Source organism: Lepeophtheirus salmonis, chromosome 5 (assembly GCF_016086655.4).
Source record: "Lepeophtheirus salmonis chromosome 5, UVic_Lsal_1.4, whole genome shotgun sequence".
In the NCBI taxonomy this organism is placed as follows: Eukaryota; Metazoa; Arthropoda; class Copepoda; order Siphonostomatoida; family Caligidae; genus Lepeophtheirus; species Lepeophtheirus salmonis.
This window is the reverse complement of record NC_052135.2, coordinates 62,569,877-62,591,224: the sequence shown is the minus strand read 5'-3', so window position 1 is coordinate 62,591,224 and position 21,348 is coordinate 62,569,877. Positions and strand designations below refer to the sequence as shown.

General features: G+C 27.3%; 1 protein-coding gene across 1 annotated transcript in view; it reads left to right on the top strand.

Annotated features, from left to right (window-relative positions):
* Window positions 1-21,348, top strand: part of LOC121117601 (neural cell adhesion molecule 2) — a 434,435-nt gene that overhangs the window by 227,628 nt on the left and 185,459 nt on the right. Inside the window, exons 4-5 of the mRNA XM_071888883.1 lie at window positions 6,217-6,327; window positions 16,868-17,071. Coding sequence (XP_071744984.1) covers window positions 6,217-6,327; window positions 16,868-17,071 — 315 coding nt within the window. The remainder of the gene's footprint in view (window positions 1-6,216; window positions 6,328-16,867; window positions 17,072-21,348) is intronic.

Genomic DNA, 21,348 nt, shown 5'->3' with positions numbered 1-21,348 from the left:
CAAATACTTATATAAATTATGTACTTGATTTAATTGTGCTTTTTTAATGCAAAAAATATCATGTGTATTAATATTTGCATGACGCCTATGCATAGAAAGCAATTTCTCAGTTTGATAAAACAATTTATTTACCTTGTTTTACATACATAGAAATTGCAACTAAAGACATTCTAAGACAAAGTGCGACAAGACCGTAAAAATAATAATGAAACAAAGCAGGAAATAAAGTTACGTTCACCCACAAACTGAACCTCATTTAAAAAAATGTAATAGTAATTACTCAGAAAAAAATGATTTCATAAAGGGCAAGGAAAATATAACTTTTATTTTTCAATAAATAAATACCATTCCTATTTCAAGGAATGAAGGCCAGTGAGAGAACACTCACAAGGCCTGTAAATGAAGACATCGGCTTTATCTAAAAGTTTTTAAATATCTATGATGAAGTGTTGTCGTTTATTTCCGTTATACGAGAGACTAGCTGTTACGATACAATATACTATTTTGCTGTATTTTTATGACCTCCCTTTGCTCAAAGAATTTAAAGTACTACCATCTTTATTATTTAAGTAATTACTTATACAGGTTTAAAGGTAGTTTTTCAACCTATACACATCAAACTTCCAGTAAGAGGCTAATTGTGTATGGCCAAGATATTTTCAAACAGGCTACAAAAGTATAATATATAGTGGAACAAAAAATGAGCTATAAATGCTCCAAAATTGCTTGGGCAAAAAATGTATTTGGCTTTCTAAAGAGATAACATACAAAAATCAGCTGCATTTATCGAATAGTTTTTGTAGAGACGACTCAAACAGACAGAAGGAAGTCTACAAATAATTATATATGGATTTTTTTGACATTAAATATAATTACGTTTCTTTTTTAAGATAATGAATGATCTAATTAGCAAAGCAAATTTTGTTCCAGTTTTGAAGAAAACACAAAATAGTTTTTCAATAATCACATTTTGTATAAAAATGTGTCTTTTCGTGGCATTGTTAAAAAAAAATTATTCATGCTTAAAGATAATAATAATTTATGCTAAGTTTGAACGAAATAGAATGAACTGAATCATTTATTTTAAGAAGTCAATTTTTTGTATCTTGTGATACAATGTTACATTAGAAATGTCATAACTAATAATTTTTCCATCATAGATTATTAAAACATTGATGTATAAGTTAATTTAAAAACTCTTTGCGTGGCGTATGCTTGTATCTTTATTCATACATTTATTTTTTTAAATATTTATATACTATGGTTAACAATTATTTGATGCAAATGTTGAATATTGATATATTAAGCTACTTAATTTATGAGTAATATAACTTTGAGAAATTGAACTATAAAATGTCTCACATACTAACTATTAATTTCCTTTTAAAATAGTCAAAAATTACGTTAATTATGTATTGATCAATTATCAATTGTTGCATTATCCTACTCCCAAATACTGTAAATTAATTATATAATAAAATGATTAATTGTTGTTACTTTTACAATTTACTTAAAGAATAAGAATAACTATGTAAAAATACGTTCTTTTCAGACGTTTTTTGCCATAACGTTTTTAAAGCAATAGACCAAATATTTTAAACTAATCATTAAATAGATATTAATCTATTAGAAAAAAGTTTTAGTACACCTTGTTTTCAAAAATTTAAGATGTTTCATACGGAGTGAATGTAAAGAGTTTTCCTCTTCTTTTGGATCAAACAAACAAATAGAACGTGAGAAAAGTACAGGTTATACTAATTTGGTATTATGCCTTAAAAAGTGAAGTTTTACTACTCTAAAAATTCTTATGAGGCTTTGCACATGGATTTGCTATAGAAATGGACGACAAACAGTAGCACATAAGTCAAAAAATCGGATAGATTTTAGACCATTTTTATCAGCATGGAGCTGATATATTAAAATGTCTTGACAACTAAGCAGCTCTTCTCCAAAAAAAAATTCGAATTTTCTGGGAGACCACATCATTTTTTTTCATATATCACCATGGGATTTTCTGTCTTTAATTAACTTACAATAACCATCTACTGGTTCTCAGTCAGAGAGTCATATTGGTAAAATAATGTTTTCATGACTTAGAAGGTTAAACTGGTACAATATGAATACATAAATGGAAAATTAACTTGATATCACGTAACCTCGACAAGTTAAATATAAATATATATTTGCGATTACCCTAATTCCGTATCCCTTGTAGTTAAAAAAATATCATAAAGTAACATAAACATACTTTGGATGCTTGTTAACACATGAGATTTTTAAAATTTAGACTTGCTATAGTTTTTTTTTATTGATAAAAACCTCCGCTATATGAAAATTATAATATTTGGTGGATATCTTTAAAATTTAGAAATGGTAAAAAAAAAAAAAATTACAAAATGTGACCTCAAAAACCCATTTGTTTATAATTATAGTGTTAGTACAATAGGAGAATGACATTAGATATAGATATAGAAAATGTAATAATGAACTAGTAAGATATTCTATCAGAAAAACGAGACATTGTATTACACGTTTGGCAAAATTTATTTCGACAAGTTATCTGTAAGTCGAATGAAAGTATACTTATATACATAAAACTAATGTAAATTCATGAAATATGTAGCATTTGTGGATAAAAATAAGCAAATACATGTTTTCCATCAATCAATTGGTGTTCCATTTATCCTTCATGTATTTTTTTCGTTAAAAATGTTTGAGAGTGTGTCTATACTTATCATACTCATTACTTTTGCTTAGTAGCCAAAAAAATGGTTCAAAATAAATTACCAATGGTATATTTTATTAACAAAAATGCATTTAACGAGATCCATAAATCATACTATCATAATAAAATGTAATAATGTCCCATAAGTAAATGTACATCTTTACCAAATTGATAAATCAAGCATAAAAGCATTACATTTGGCTACATTAATCAAAATTTTCTTACAAAGACAATTTTTTCCATATAGACAAAAATAAACTTTTGAATCTTTCTCATCCGCCTGCTGCTGTGGAGTTTTTTAGATTGTAACATTTTTGTAGAATACTCTAGTCTACTATTAAAACTTAGAAATGAAGGGAAGATTGCATTAACCAGTTGATTTGTCTGAGATTGCTGCAAATCTTATGAAAGGTGGTAGAACGTAAGATACTAATTTATTTGGAGGTAAATTAATTTTATTTGATGGTGACAAATACTTACAGTTGTACAAAGGGGTACAAGAGAGGATGTAGTTGGTGGATATATTAAACAATCTTCATTTTAGTCTTAATTTGTGACTAGGAAAATTAGGAGTAGATTAGTTTTGTCACATTGGATTGAACATGGTTTAATTTATAAAACATTGGTAAACAAAGGTTATTATAATATATTGCAATAAAATATACTTTTTAATTGTGTGTTTAGCAACATACTTTCCATTTCTTCGAGGATAAGTGTGCGATGAGAGGATTATCAAGTATCTGTTGATTATTAACAGAATATACAGCATAAATCTGGAAATTTGTTTCTGTTTGGTAATCGAGGAAGTGGAGTAATTTTAAAAAAATGTACGAAAAAGCATTTTCTATGTTGATTAAACAGTATTTTATGAAATACATAACACCTAAGGAGACTAAAATAATACCATTTAAATACAAGTGACGCTAAACGTTCTGGACGTCCTTTTCGGGCAACTGCTTCAGAAATCATTGACAAAATCAATGGTGCTGGATTACAGATTAGTGAATGTGCGTGAGATTACTAGTACTGTGGGTATGTGGAATGAACAAGTACATAATATTTTGAATCAACATTTGTACATGACAAAGGTACCTGCGAGGTGGGTGCTCAAGCTTCACCAAAAACGAAATCGGGTGAAGTGCTCTAAGTACGGCTTGCAGCTGTTCCAGAAGAAGTGCAGGACTTTAAGCGTCGTTTCGTGATTGTAGATGAAACATTGATACATCACTAGACTCATCAAACCAAAGAGCAATCTAAACAATGGATTATCAAAGGGAAATCCGTCCCTAAAAAGGCAAAGACCGTTCCTCAATTCAAGCATATGCCAAACTGAAAGAAGTTGACTGATATGGCTGAAAGTTTTTGTGTTCTTCCAAGAGATGCTGCTAACTAAACATAACCTCAATACACACCAGTAGTGCAATCTCTTGGACTTTGCACGGACTTTTCAAACGACGCTCGTTGTTTTTTTTTTTGGTAAATAGCTCGACATCACTAAGTACAATGCTTAAGATGTTTGATTTCAAATCAGCCATAGTAAATTGCCAGAAAAATAAATAAATATTTTTTTTAAATTATAAAGATTCAGTATGAGTTAAAAAACAAAGAAATTAAATGAAATTGAAACTATAACCAGATCTGGGTATTAAACAAGCATCTAGGGTAAATAATATGACCAAAAAATCAACAATTAAGGACAATTTTTGTTGTCACTTTAAAGTGAAAAAAAACTGTTATAAATGAAGGATCAATAGTTTTCATTATTGCATAATTTGATTGTTTAAGGTTCATTTAAATGACCAACTACTATATTCAAAAATTACATCATATAAAAACGCTCCATTGATAGCAGATCAATAGTTCAAATGCTACAATATAAAATCTCTTTAGAAAATTGGTATATAAGAAGATTATAAAGATTTTTTTTTATTTTCAATATTTGAATTTTTCTAACAAAAAAAAGTTACAAAATCAATCTGAAAACAACTATATACATAAATTTTATAGTCCATTTTGGAAGGCTGAAATATCATTTTTGATAATAAAAATATGTATATATATACCTATACATTTAAAACTGCCAAAATGAAAGAAGTATAGATATTTAAATCCTTATTTATATTTTAACACTTTTATTGTATAAAATATCACATTTCTACCTTATTCTTCAACATTTACACACATATCAGATTATCAGTCTGCTTAAATATGGATTTAACGAAAGAAACAGTAAGGAAATGGATGAAAAGCATATCAAAAGGAAAAATTTATATTAAATTCTGATCAATTTAAAAAAAATGACTTTGCTTTGTTATGAATGGGATTTTTATTATTCTTAAGTATTAAAAAAGTTTTATTCTTAATCATTTTTTTGATAAAAGTTCTAAGAATGGGTGAACATAGTTTTTTTTTTTTTTTTTTTTTTTTTTTTTTTTGTATTCAGCTACAACCATATTTTAAATGCATTTTTATATCATGAGTCAAATATTATGTGAAGGTAAACTTGCACTTATAGAAAAAAAAAAGGAAATCCTACTCCTATAAAAATCTTTTTATACATCTATTAACTATTCTATAATTTATCTGGCAATGTCGTTCCAGTGGATATGAATTTATATGAGATGTTCTAAACTTTTGTTGCCATAAAATAAATTTATTTTTGATGAGGGTCAATGTAGAAATTTCCAAAAATTTTTAGCAATTAATACACTTGCTATGTACTCACTTTAAATAAAAATGCATAGCCGTTTCCCTTAAAGCAAATTATCTGTTCAATAGTCGTCCCATATACACTTACCAAAGACAAGGTGTTTGTAACTATTTTATATTTCATACAAAATTGTGAATGATCAAACAAAGGGAAATAGTTCATATTGACTTAAATAAGTCTAAAATCTATCTTGAACAATTTTTTACTTCATAAATTTTAGCATCTCAATATTTCATTGATAAATCTACGTATTTTATTAAATTATGGTTTTTTATTCATGTTATTGGGATAAGTTGATGCATTTTTAAATGCCAACTGTAGTAAAGAGCAGCAGATCTTAACATTAATATCCCCACTACTGAGTTTCAGAATCTCGAAAAAGCCCCAACTCCCCAAATTTATTTTTTATCTGATAAATACAATTATTTCGTTCGCTTATAAATTATTGCAATTTTTACTTGACTTTTTTAAACAAGGTTTACATTTTACATTGAAAAAGAAAACTCGTATATCGTCTTTGTTTGACTGTTTTTATTATTTTTCCTTAATTATCAGCGGTAAATTTGCACTTAATAATTAGGTACAATTTATGACCTTTTCGAAGGATTGAGTAGGATAATTATTACTATAAATTTAAAGAAATAAAATAAAGATCAATTTATATAATTTTAGAACACTTTTACGAAAAATTATTTTTGCTTGTTTTTGTGTTGAGGAACCACAAATTAAATAATTATATTCTTAATAGCTTGATATATATATGGCATTATTTTATTTGCAGTTCCTCCAAATCCAGTGGTCATATTTGATGAAACTGGAACCCGACGTACGTCATTTGTTGGACCATATCGAGAAGGAGCTACAATGACTTTAATTTGTGATGCATTTGGAGGTATGTTATATTTAAGGATCATTGTTTGAAGGAAAACGTTAAAAATTAGTTTAACAATATTACTTGAACATTGGTGTTTGCATAAGTTTTCCAATAATTATACAGGAACATATTTTTCAAATTATTATTAATTTTTCTGTAAAAGAAAGCCAAATACTATTTTGAATATTCAGGCGTGGTGTTGAATAATCACATCGAAATATAATGGAATGTTTGTTGTTCTTAGATTTATATATTGATGAAGTATCACAAAAATAATCATGAGGAAAAAGAAACATTGACGACCTATTTTTAAACATCATATAAATATAGTGAGCCGACAGAAAGTCTTGGAACATAATTAACGTTGAACAATAAATTACAACTAGCCGCTTTTAATGAATTTATAGAGAATTTGTCTTCCCTAGAACTTTTTTATTGCTCATTAGAGAATGTTATATATAAATTTCAGCATCTTGGGTTTCAATCAGATGTTCCACGCGACCCCAGAACGCTTTGTACCTGATGAAAAGCTAGTTCTTCGACAATGACCGCCACTCTTTCTCACCCGATGGCTTTGGAGACTCAATACTGCTGTGATGTTGTCTACAGGCTTTGCATTCAATTGGCAAACTGATACTGCAATCAAGGAGATTCAGGTCAGGCCTCTGCAGTGGCCAGAAGTCCTTTTGGCCAAGCTTATTGACCGTCCAATCCTGCACGATTTTTACCATATGTGCAGAAGCTGTTTAAAGCTATAATCGTCTTTGTTTGATTGTTTTATGATCTTGCATATCTAGGGAATCATTTTTGTTTGCAAAATAATGAAGTAATCATTGCTAGTCTATCTGTATCCAAGGGAGAACCAAATTGGCTTCATTTTGTGACCTTCAGAAGAAACAATTCCGAGCATCAATAATGAGGCTGGATGTTTGTTATAGGACACTTAACAGAGGGTGCAGTTGACTTCTCTAAAACTTACCACCCTATCATTTTGCCTGTTGTATACGGGATGTACTGTAAATGTCTTCTCGTTTGAGAAAAACAAAATTTGGTTTCCATCATACTTCAGGTCATTGTTAAGCTTTTTGCAGAAATCAAATCGTAATTTTTGTTGTTTTTGAGTGAGAAAAAGCCGATCAATATGTCGGAGATAATTTGATCGGCCTTCCCTTTTCTATGAAGATCATTGATGTATTCATCATTTTTGACTACTTTTTTTATACTACATATAAACATATCGTTCAATATTTAATAGGTATATTTTGGACTGTTTTAGGCCTTTTATGTGAAGAGTAAAGATACATAAAAATGTGTACTATACTTCAGATCAATTGTTTGATAAATAAGAGTTAATTTGGTTCGATATATTTTTTTTAAATCTATCCCTTTTAATGATTTCATTATAACGATGCACTTAACATAATTAAGTGCAATTTGTGGACCTTCAAGAAAACTAATTATATATATATATTTTTTTTAAATAGAAATTGATGATCGTTAAATCCAGAATAAGATTTTAAATTAACCCAAAAAATGCCAAATGTAAATTTTGTACATTTTCAAAATTTGTGAAATAATTTTAAAGAACTTTTCTCTTAGGTATAGCAAACTATTTACTTGATTGTTATTTTTAATCCAGTTTCAATTTAAAAAAGAAAAAAGTATAATAGCTTGTTTGTGTATTGAGGGGTTACATATTTTTATTTAGATTATATTTTTTTCAGGTTACATACATATGGAAAAGGACAAATTAACATAACGACATTAAAAATATTTTACAGTATTTTGCGAGCAATTGTTTTGTTTGTTTATTAACGACCAAAATACTTCTACTATTGATTTATTCACAATGCGAATAGTTTGCCTCTTAATTGATCATTTCTAAAGCTACTGATTATGTAGTTAAAACTTTTGTTTCCTTCCTACATTATAATAAATAAAAGTATAAAACGACATCCGTATAGATATATGAATACTTTTTCAGTACGAATATTTTGCTAATGGCCATAGTTAGAATTACTATGTCTATTTGATTACTTTTTCAATATTGCTGCTACAGAGTACTTTGTTTGCCACAAAATGAAAAATAATTTAGAGAATTTACTTATGTGGTATATATATATATATATTCTCGTATATCAATAATTCATGGTATAATAATTATAAATTACTTCTCTCTATATGATTTATTGTTCTTTCTTGTGATGTAATCCATGAAACAAATACTTCCATTTTATTTACCTTATAAATTATAGAAATGTAAGGAAGGTACACATTAGGGGATTTGTACAGTTGTTTTCTTTTTCATAACTTCGTACATATTTACTAACTCTTTTTGAAAATACCCCCGTTTAAAAGTTTGTACTATAAATTATTGTTCAACTATAGAGTAAAATTTATGAGGCAGGTAAAATAACACCAAAAATTGATCCCTCAACAAAGAATTTACTATATTTGAAAGCAAGCAATCAAGTCTGAGATAATTTATATGTATTTAATTTTTTTTAAATGAATATAGCGGGGGTTGCAGAGAAAAAAAAAGAAAAACTTTAAAACCTCTCAGATCTTTTACCAGTACATGTCTCAACATGGATTTAGAAACAAGAGAGAGGTTGTGTAGTGAAAATTACGATTCAGTAAAATTAAATTTTAAAAGTAACTATGATTGAACTATCCAAAAGAAGTGTAATAATCAAACTCTGCCTCCCAGGTCAATGCCCGGTGGGCATTGCCATGCTCTTAAAATATCCTCAAAGAACGGTTTATGATTCTGTCAATGCTTTTGACGAAAAGAGAAATGTCACAAGACCAGAGTATAAGCCAATAAAGGACAGAATACGTACTCTTACATTTGTTACTGACCCAAAAAAGGCAATCATCATTGATTTTAATATTGTTTCAATAAACTTTATCTGAGCACTGTTTGAAGTTAGAAGCAATTATACAATGAAGCAAGTTCTTTTTATTTATTTCTTTTAATTCATCAAATGCATTATCGAAATTTAAAAAAACAATAAATCGAAAGGGATTTTTTTTGAAGACTTTACTTATTCAGAGAAGTTACAAATATATATATATATATAAATAAATAAATATTCTGGTTGCCTTAACCAAAGTCAAACATGTTTAAAAGTGTATATATGACGTAAGTTATCAATCAATTTTTAAAATAACGTTCATTCCATAAAATGAAACAATAAATAAATAAACAAAACATTCCACAAAATAGTTAAAAATTTCATTAAAGAGAATGAGAAGTAGTTACATAATATCTAAATAAAAGGATAAAATAATAGTTATTCTGAAGATCATGAATAGTTTTTAAATTTCTTAGAATTGTGCATTAAACAGCAAAATAATTTTAAGTTTTTATCCGACAATGTGTGGTAGTAGTGTAATAAGTCCCCAGCATAGCTCCATGAAGACTGATACGCCCTTGGAATCCTAACGGAGAAAACTAAATATCTGGCTGCGACAGCGATCAGAATAGCTCTCATTTCTACGACTCTGATAGTCTCTACTACTACCAACTTCTCTAGAATCATGATTTTACAGCTTGATAAGGGTAACTTGATAGATTTTGTTTTTGTAGGACCACTTTAGATTTTTGAGGAGAGGCCAAATAAAATTAAAAACGTTATAAATTTTTCTGGCATTCCAGCTATGTTTAGTGTGATAAAATCTCTCAAAATTTGAAGTCCTGGGCTTCTCACTAACGCATGCATATCTGTGTTGAACATTTTGGAACTCATGATCCTCTTCTTCTATATTTTCGGTAGATTCAAACAATTTAAATATCCATAGCATATTTTTTCCCCCTTGGAATTGGATGGAAAATTCATTCTTAAATGCCACAGAAATGGAGTGGGATGGATAATTGCAGCTCCTTTCAGTGGGAAGAAAAAATTGCCACTATTGAAGAAAGAATTATGTTCCATATTATGAACAGTGATTTTATTCTTGGATATCACTGTCCATTCCAACATTTTTAAAAGATAACTTCTATTACTTTTTATAACTTATTTTTCCAAATGATCTTTTGGAGGACAGCTGCCCAAAAATTCTCGAATTCATCAGTTTTGTCATTAATAAAATCAGGTCCTAGCATTAACTACTTGTGGGCAGGATGGGACAAAATATATGCACGCTACTCAAACTCCGAGTTCCTTGAAATATCGATTAGCATCTTTTGATAAACTTTTTTTATTAATTCTTGAAAGCAAAGGCAACCCTTCTCCTAACTGCCCTTTGTGTATTTTTAAGGAATCTATGTAGCTCCGATGAAAAAGCTTATTGAGCCAGCAATTTTCTTCGTCAATGGCATTCTCAGGTAACCATGGAATAAAGATTAGCAGCAACAATTTGGTAATTAAGGAGGTCAATTCTTTTTTGGAGATTAAAATTATTCCATTTGTGAATCGAAGAATTAATAAAACTTTTTGAACAGGTTCGGTTTGTATACAAGACTCCTTTACTTTCCCACTTCCTTCCTAAAATATTGTCACTCTTTTTGACAGAACAATCAGTTATTTTAAGCCTTATTCTTGTTCATCTTCAAACCAGACCTTTTTTCATATTTCTTTGAAGGAGTTCATTAAAACTTCAATCCTCCTTGTTATTTGGATTTCTGACTTTGCCTCCAATATCAAAGTGATATCCTCAGCATGCATATCAACAATATGTTTTGACGTTACAAAATCCTTTCAAAAAGCCCCAAACTTATTTATTATGGTATCCCCAAGATATTTAACCCCTGCTGGAAAAGTAGCGGAGTTGAAGGACAACTCTAGCGACAACTTTTTTTTAACCTATTGGATGACTTTCCAAATCACCTAATGCAATAGTCGACGTATACAAATAGGACATTTCAATGTACAAGATGCTGAGGTATAATTTCAGGTTTATCACGAACTAAACTTTTCATTAAGGCGTGACAGGAAATACAGATTTTCCTCCCCTTCTGTTTAATGAAATAATTTTTCCAATTCCTAAACTGATTTTTTGACACCTAAAGATCGGATGAATAAAAAAATCTTCAATGTTTGTCTGTTTTTTAAACAAAATCAATAATATAAACGATTAAAATTGGTAAACTAATTCCGCGGAGTTTTATTTGGCGCTTGATCTCTTTGCAGAGATAAGCCTGAACTTGGAAAAGCTCTTTTCGAGACAGACCCTGAACTTGTCCGTGCTAAACGAATAAGATTAAGATTTACTGGAGGTTTTGAAAGCTTACGTAAAGATTTTGATTTGTTTACTTTGAATAAAATTAACAAACGCCCTTCAGTTAGTTGAATTTTACTAAATAATTATAAATGAAATTATGTTATTTTTTAGTTATTTTAAATATTTTTATATAATATTTTAACTAAAACCAATATAACAATTATTAAATATTTAAGCGTAGGAGCCCAATAATAAAATTTTATTCTTGTTAATATAATTCTGATACATAGCACTATGCAAAATATTTTTTATTAGAAATTTAGAATGTTATAAAACACATTTGATTTGAAAAAAAACAAACTTTTAACAAATTATTTATTTTCATCCAAAATTTGGCTACGCTCTAACAACAGAAAAGTCTACATTTACCTATAGAAAGTCAATAATGACAAAAACATTATGAACAATTTCTTGTATTTTTGAATTTGATTTTTATCTCGATGTTTGTTGCATGACTTTTAAACACAAGGTCTTAGACAATAGTCATTGACTCATGGGAATAAAGTGTAATAAAAAAAATTCAGTAATTCATAATTATGTCAGTGATATTTATATCTACTTTATAAAAAAAATGAGCATAAGAGGAGCTACTTAAACTATATTTTATAGTTGCTGTGGTTCTTTTTAGAACATATATAATAATATCATGTCTAAAGGCGGAGAGTAAACTGTATCATATAATTGACTTAAGGTACAGCCATACATATTCCAAGAAAATTATTTCTATATCGTTAGAGATAAGAAAATTTTCATAAATTGCAAGTCCAAGTCGAGATGAAAGATGATGTATTATTTTCTTCAAAATTTAGCATTTTGTAAAGAATAACTATTTTAGAAAAATGAACAAACTCTTATTTGCTGTTAGAGAATTATTCCCTATGTTATTTTTTTATTTCCATTTTTTTTAATAATGAAAAAATTGGAAAGCAAGTCAAAAGACGTCTATTCGTTTTATTTGTCAAACAATTTAACAATGGAAACGTTCTAGATTTGAGTACCAGCAAAATAAAAAAATGAGAATAGAATTCGAAATAAGAAAATAATAATTTCATTTTCAACAGACTTTATATGAACAAAATTCTACATAAACCTTTGCACTGTTATTGACATTACTATCTAAATTATATTTTTAGCGTTAGTTGCATTTTTTTATTAAAGTTTAAATTCTGTTAAATTCACAATTTATATAGAAAACGGAATCTGCCACTGTTTACCTTTCATGCTAATTGTAATTTTCAAAATATATCCTCCCATAAAATTCAATGTCTGACATAGAAACCTAAGAAAACGTTGATATATTGAGATTCTAGTCTACTGTGTAAGATTTGCAAAACCTGGAAAATACATCCTTGTTTATTAACACATATGACATTTCAACGATATAATAAATAACTTTAAACGACCTGATTTGTTTGTATACATTCCGACCTGATCCTCGGGTAGCCCTTGCACCATTAGTATACATTTATTTAGTTGACATTGAATCCACACACGATAAAAAAAATATTCATAAATTATATATTTAGTGCGGTGACAAAATAATAAATGTATTCGAGAAATTCCTTTTCAAAAATATATTTGTAGAAAAGAAAAGGATGAGCCATTGTGTATTGTATGTACATATGTATATTGTTTCTTGGTTCTTTAAAATACATATATGTACATGTAAATGCACATTGCACAATATTTATACATTGTACTCATACTATATAAATGCACTTTAAAAGTTAACAAATAAATTAAATTATGTTTTCTTAATCTGCAGAGAAAAAAGTGTTCAAGGTTTTTCATGTACATATTAGGGTAACACTGATGCCTCAAACTTATCCAATCATGCTAAAGCTATTTTGGTTCTGGGAAAAACACATTTCTGCAATTTTATCGAAATATAATAGTATTTACATTGGTCAAAAAAACAATGCCATTTTGGAAAAAGTAAGAAAAAACAATCAAAATCATATTTTTAGGTTTTTGAATATGGTTAATATTTTTTTCTAATTTAACTTTTTTAGACTAAGATACAATGGATAAAAAAAAATTTATTTTTTTTCGAAAGTTTCCAAAATTGTAAATATTTACTAAATTGGCTGAGTTATTATTTTCTTACTTCTTGAAACCCCTATTTAAGTAGCAGATTTTCAATTCCCTGTTCTGTATTCCGTAAAAAATGTATTCATTACAACCATAAGTTCACAAAAAGATTCCTTGTTACTCGTTAAAGTTGAAAAATAAATTTGCAACAGTTTCACCAATAAAGCCAGCTGTGATCAAAAAGAATTCTGAATTCAATTATCATTCCATTATCAAACGTAGTATTTCATTTTATTTTTTAACATATCCAAAGGTTTACCATATTTACCATTTTTCGAGTTATATTTTTTTTTGATAGATGAAAGGATCTTTTGGCGTGCTTTGCGATTTTGTACTATTAAAATAAATGAAAATAAATTATGAATTTGGGAAAAATTCATAACAAAATTTAAAAAAATTGTTGTTGTTCTTAAATAGTGATTTTGTACAAAATGTTAAATTTTCAGGTTTATTAAAAAAAACATCTTTTTTTTATTTGTTCAATGGTAAAAAATTGCAGAGCACACCAAAAGTTGTGCAACCATTTTTATGATATCAGAAAAACTAAGAATGTAAAACATCTGATATTGTCAACATACGTCGTGAACATGTGTACTTATATTCTAAAAAAAATAATGTGAGAATGAAATTCGGAATGACAATATAATGGTTTCTTTTTTATCAGAGTACATAGTATATACTTATACTTCAAAAATATATACATATATTAAAATCCCTTTTTTGGTGTTTAATATTTTATGTCAATATTATCTAGTTTTTTTGGTTTTTTCCAATATGTATGTGCACTTTTTATATTATTATGTTCCTTAAAAATGTATTGATCTTTGTGCTACTAAAAAAATATCTACCTTAATGAACAATAACGAATTTAACGATGATTCAATCAATGTTAATCACATAGGTGTATATACCTTAATAAAGTTTCAGAAAATATGACCTTTAACGAGTGCAATACTTTTTGTAGTTTGAACCTGAACAGACTGAATAATGTATGTATAGAGTTGTAGATAATATAAACTTCTGGTATACTACAGAAATCCGAGAAATATCATGGTAGCTCTGACAATATGAAGAATGTTTGAGAGGCAAACGAAATAGCTATTAAGACGTTTTATTAAAATAGCTTGAAGAATCTCCGAGAAAACCAAGAAGAACTAAACAAAAAATTCTTATAAATATATTTTTTTTCCAAAGCATTTCATTCTCAAGTAGAGAAGATATAATTATTAAGACAGGTGATTTATTGAGGAATTATAAGTGTAAGTCCTGATTGGATTCGGACTAAGGATCGCAAAAATTCCTGTCTACTTCTTCATTAGATACAGAAGGTATTTATTTTAAGTTCCTTCATGGGCCTTTCGTAGCTCCTTATAGTTTCATTAAAACTTCATTACAGCTTGGATTTCTTTTTTTTTTTGCCATTCCAGTAGTTAATATTTTTTACAACTATAGCAGGGGTGTCCGCAAAAATTATACATATTTTTTTTGGGGGAGGGGGAATTTTTGAACACTAAATTTTATTTGACTGCATTTAAGAAATTATTGAAAATTTAAATTTTATGATTTTTAGTCTATGTAAACAACGTATCAAGTCATAAAAATATGTTTTATTTTGGTTTTACCCGAGTTACCTAAATATGTTAAAAAGGATATTCACTGATATACATGTTAATTATAGTAACAGTTTTTCTATTGAAATGGAAAAAAGATTTGAGATGTAAACAAAACTAACTATATAATATGTGTATGTTGACCATTCCATTTTTAACTTTTTATGGAAATTTTTAGCTATCATAGGCTAAAAATATACATATGGGTGAAAACCGATCACTGTCAAATTCTAAAATGTTGTTTTCTTCTTTTGTTGTCTTCCAACCACAAGCAGATATGATTAGATGTATTTTACTACATCATCTCTAAAAAAATATTTTAATTAATTTGTTCTTAAGTTACTTTCTTTTATTTTAAACAGAATAGGAGTGAAGCATAATTTTAAAACCTATTACTCACAGTTCGTATTATCTATCTTTTTATAAAAATCAAACAGCAACAGCAAAACAGGTAAAAGTACCTAATATTAAGAGAAGGACATTAATCCTTCGTTTCAAGTGATATAAAGTACAACAACTTGATAAACAAATTTGATCCTAAATTTCTTTTAACTCTGTATGGGGATGGCAAATTGTTGAATGATCTGACAGAAAAACAAGGTCGAAATTTTTAAAGAGATCTCCCTTATGTAACAAAAGCTCTATAGTGAATTTATTCACATTTGGTTGTGGTTGAAAGGCATCAAAAGAAGAAGACAAAATTTTTGAATTAACGTCAATTTTCAAAACTTTAATAGCTTTGGGAGACCTCTAAAACTTTTTTAACATTGTTCAAAATTTGTCAGTTGTCATTTTCTACAAAAATATATCTTTTAAGCCTACAAAAGCTCAACATTTCTATAAAAAAAAGTTACAAATGGACCGGCTGAGTGTATGTATGCATAAGTTCATCTTAGACAATAACTATTATTTTATTTGTGACCGATCCGCACATAGGCAATATGGCATGATTTGTCTCAAACTTCGGACTGGATTAAATTTGTGCTCTCAATTAAACTATCCTACAGTCAGATCAAAATATTTTTTTGATAAATTCTTGGGAAGTACCACAAATAGTGTATAAAGATTTTATTAATTACATAATCAGTTATGTAGGATTATATAATATTTAAATTATTTAATATGTAATATTGGTTCTAAAAAATGTATAATATATTAAATAAAGACTCTAGACTATAGAAAATATAATCAAGTAGGTATTATAATCAATCCAATAAATTATTATATAAAGCCCATATTTGACAGAAAAAGTTATATAAATATTGACATGGTTATATTTATGATGTAAAACAACAATTTGGAATTTTTCCTATTTTGTTCAAGATTATTCTTATGTTGAACCACCACATTTGAAAGATGATTTCATTTCTAAATTAAGATTGTCTAAATGACACTAACAATGATAAATTCATCATACAGTATTTTTTCTTATATAATTTTTTAGTTTAGTTTCCTGAATAAAATTTTGAATTAAAATGTACCAACATAAAAATTTATCACACTATGAATTACTTAATAGCTTTAAGACTTTAAATATAAATTATTTAATGCGGGGGACAAAATTTAGTAATTTAGTTTTGTTTTTTTTAACCTACAAGAAAGAAAAATACTTTATTTGCTTTTTTTACTAGGTATTCCACCACCATCGTTGACATGGTCTCGTGATGGTCAACTCATCGATAACAGCTATCAAATTCTTTCCAATGGCACGGTGAGAAATGAAGTATCGTTTCGCAATCTTGATCGATCCTTCTTACATGACGAGTTCAGTTGCATTGCATCAAACACAAACCTAACTCGACCGATTGTATCAATTGTCCACTTAGATATGAACTGTAAGTAAATGTTTTTTGAAGTTTTGTTAAAGACTGCGTTGATAATTATGAAAAGTAATAATTTTTTAAATCAAGGTTTGTATGTAGTTTGATTTAATTTTTAATTAATTGATCTGCGACATTCTTTATATGGGAACTACAAAAAATCAATTTTGAGAAAAAGTCCAAAAGTTATTAACATAATGTACACAATATTTTCTGTTTTTATTACAATGGGTAAATTAGAAAAGAAGATGATTTACATATATTTTCAGATTACAAGTCGTTACTTTCATTGTATTCTGCAATCTTTTCTCAATAAAGCATATGAGAAAAAAGGGGCAAATTGTAGAATTAATTACAACTTAGAAAAAGATAGTTCGAATTCAATTTCTCAACGTTCAAAACACTAAGGATGATTTATTTTGGGAATTAAATCTGTAATTAATGCAGAACAAAAATATAATTACGTTTATCTAAATTTATCTTTAGACATGTAAGCAGAATTTTAATCAACATACCATAAATTAATTTGAATCTAACATTGAAACTAATATCCAAATTACATATATAAAGGTGTATAACTTAAAGTTATCGATATATCAGTATATTTATGTACCTGTATTAAAATTAGTAATTCGTTACTTTTTCCACTAAAAATATCAAAAAATGCACTTCAAAAGTATTTTTCAACTTTTTTTCCAAAAAAGTAGTAATTATATATATATTTTGTGGAAACGTACTTGAAAAGAAGGAAGAAGGAAATTTTTGAGCACGATTATTTCTATAGTAAACGGTATGTTGAAGACATAACATTTTTAATAAAAAACTTACACTGACAATTTGAATAACATTTTGGAAGGGAGCAGAATACAATCAGTTGTGAAAAGGAAGGAGGGGGAGAAGGAGATAAACATTGGTCAGAAATACTTTGATGTCTACCCTTAATTCTACTCTGAGTCCAACAAGAATATACAATTATTACTCTTTAACAAATCCTTAATGTTATTGTCTGTCCTTTACGAGCCCACACGAATGTTCAAATAGGTTTTGAATATAATTAAATGTAGTAAAAAAGGAGTTTCATTACTTAGAAGACAAATACTAAGGAGAACCGCGCAGAAAAAAAATCTTCAAATTAACAATTCTAAAAAACGAGCGTGCTAAAAAATACACCGGATTTTCATCCATACATATCACATTCAATTGCAAACGCATCTGTAAGATTTTTGGTTCGAAAAGGGAGAGAAAAGCTCAGAAATTTGATAATGTTTTCTAAACAATTTACATTCATATTTTGCCTTATAAAGTATGATTATCTAACTCAAAAATGTAAATATTTTTTGCTACAAGTACCCGTTCTATTATCAATTTAGTAGAGTATTTTTAGACTCAACAACAATCAAATTTATTATATATATTGAAAAGTTACAGATATTGTTAAATAATTAAAAAAGAATTTTAAAATGTGAAAACATGAAAAATTAAATTTTTTTATTCAAGTCGTTAATTATATACAAAAATCTGTGGAATATTTTGAATGACGGAATCCCCTTTTCCTTTATCTCTAAATAGATTAAGTACATACATACTTATATATTTTTGTGATTAAATATACAAGTCATGCTCAACAAATCAATTATACACCCATATATGTCATTTAAATACTTCAAATATCAGTAGTAGATTTATATCTCTTTTGTACATAAAATATAAATCTTTTAGATGTATAGTTCTACCATTTTTAGGAAATAAAAATTGGTTATAGTATATATAATGGTTATACATTAGTTGGATATAAAATTTCCAATGATATATTTCCCCACTTTTTTATCTTCTCATCTCTATGGCTCAAAAAAATATTTTTAATAGAAAAAAAGAAGATGACAGAGTTAAATTTAAGAGATAAAAAATATAAAAATAAGCGCAAAAACAAATTGAAATTCATTGAGAGTTGATATTTTACAAAATAATTTCATTTTCATAATATATTTTATTCCCGTATTTTAGGCCTTTAAAAATATTAATTAAAATAATTTAAATTAGTTTTTTTAACAAATTTTTAAAATGTTCATCAGCGTCTATATTTTAAATTAAATCTGGTTGATATTGAGGACAAATGCTTAGCTAAACATAAAATGTACTAATTTCTTGATTCTAAAATGTTGCTGACAGCATATATCTAAGAAATTATATGATTTATTATATAATCAAGTTGAGTTTTGATAAAAAGGATTGTTTGAAAATAATCAATCAATTATTTAAAAAAGCTTTTGTACACAATATCAATACAAAAACGTAACAGTCTAATATTTAAATTTGTTCATTGGAGTCAAAAAAGTATTTTAAATGAAATATTTGTATAATACATAAAAGATTTAGTTTTACCCCACATTAAACAGTGTTTGAAGTTTAATTACATCCAAGATCATTTCAGTTATGTTTTTCGATCTTAATTAAATTTTTTGCTACTAAAATATAGCTAAATATAATTTAAATCAACGACGGTTCATAAAAAAAACTAATCACTCTAAGCAAAAAATAATTATATCCTATTAGACCAATTTTAAATTATATAAAATTATGCATACTAGATATTTATATTTGTTAAATCTATTGTAAGGATCCATGCATAACTTCCCAAGTTATATAATTATAGTAACAGGGGCAGTCACATCATTTGATCGGTCGATTTTAAATGCAAATTGAGGAGTAAATAGAAGGCAGATACAGTTACGATGTGTTAAATTTGGGACTGTCTTTAAGTTTTCCAATAATTGACCCAAAAACAAATATTTTGCCCGCTGTCCTTGTTTTTTTTAATTATGTCTTTAAGAAATGATAAATACTGATTATCAACTAACCAAATTTTTTTTTCGCATAATATAAGATCATTTTAATCTAAAACCACCATGCAAGGCAATTTTAAGGGAGAAAGAGGTTTTTTTAACTTAAACTTAACATTTTTTTTCAATCTAAAACCATGTCTGGATTGTCAGAGAAAATTGAAAGTATGAATTCAAAAAAAAAAAAAAATTATAAGTAAATTCAATTAATTTAGGTGTACTACAGAAATAAATATCAAAACTGACTTCTGACTAAAAATGCATTTAGTAAACAATGAGTAGAGAAGAGGAGTCTGATGATGATGATGAGACTGTTCCTTTTTAAACATCTCATCTTTTCTAATTTGAATGGATGAATCAATTTTCTTGTTCCTGTTCTGTGTTAATATAAGTTCCAGATATGATAATTAGGCTAAATATTTAATCACTTGTATTCAATGGGACAGATCATTTCAATTCAGGCTACCAAAAACATGAAGAGTACTTGATAGAAAAGATACTAGGGTTGTTTTAATTTGTAGAGCTTTGATATATTCAATATCAATATTAATTTGATGTAAATATATACAAATTATGTAATATTTTAATTAAAATAGATTAATCTATATATGAGTATATACATTGAATAAATCGTAGATATACATATATTACCTGTACACAGATATACATATTATTTATATTTTAAATACACCCAAAAATAATTAAGCATCATAATTACATAAATAATTACAACTGTCAAAAAAACTCTGTGCGTAGAGTTAATTTTGGAAGAATTTTAAATATTAGTATGTGTCATTCCTGTTATACGTTTGTTAACGATATGTTGCAAAAATAATGAATATATATAGCCTAAATGAGCATTTTTTGAAAGTAGTGTGTGTAATTAGTATGTATAAGTAGTGATGAAAATCGTGTGTGTAATGGGCATGCTAAAAAAAAGAACGAAAATCAACATGTAAAATGCAATGTTGATTAAAATTTTGGAGGAGATCAGCTGAAACAAGGAAAGAGGGGTAAGAGGAAATAAAATAGGATAAATTGTACAGAATTAATTCGATGTCGGTCATCAATTATATTCTGAGTACAACAAGGACTTACAATTTTAATTATAACGTGATTTAGTGGACTAGTATGGAACGTAAATTTATTGGTACTTATACAATTATTGAATTAACTAAACACCTTGTATGTTGTTAGTACATAACCACAACTTTTGCAATGTCATGAGATTAACTGGTTATAGCTATATACTATATAGCTATGAAAAAAAAAATTAAAATTAAGAAAATTAAATGAAAATAAAGGATTCATGTTTAAAACAATATATATATGAATTTGACATAAGAATAAGTTGTGCAAAAATAAAAATAATTACTACATGTATTTCTTAATGCAACTTTTAAAATTATGAATTTAAACAATTGCATATGAAAGAAGTATTTAAATACGTAT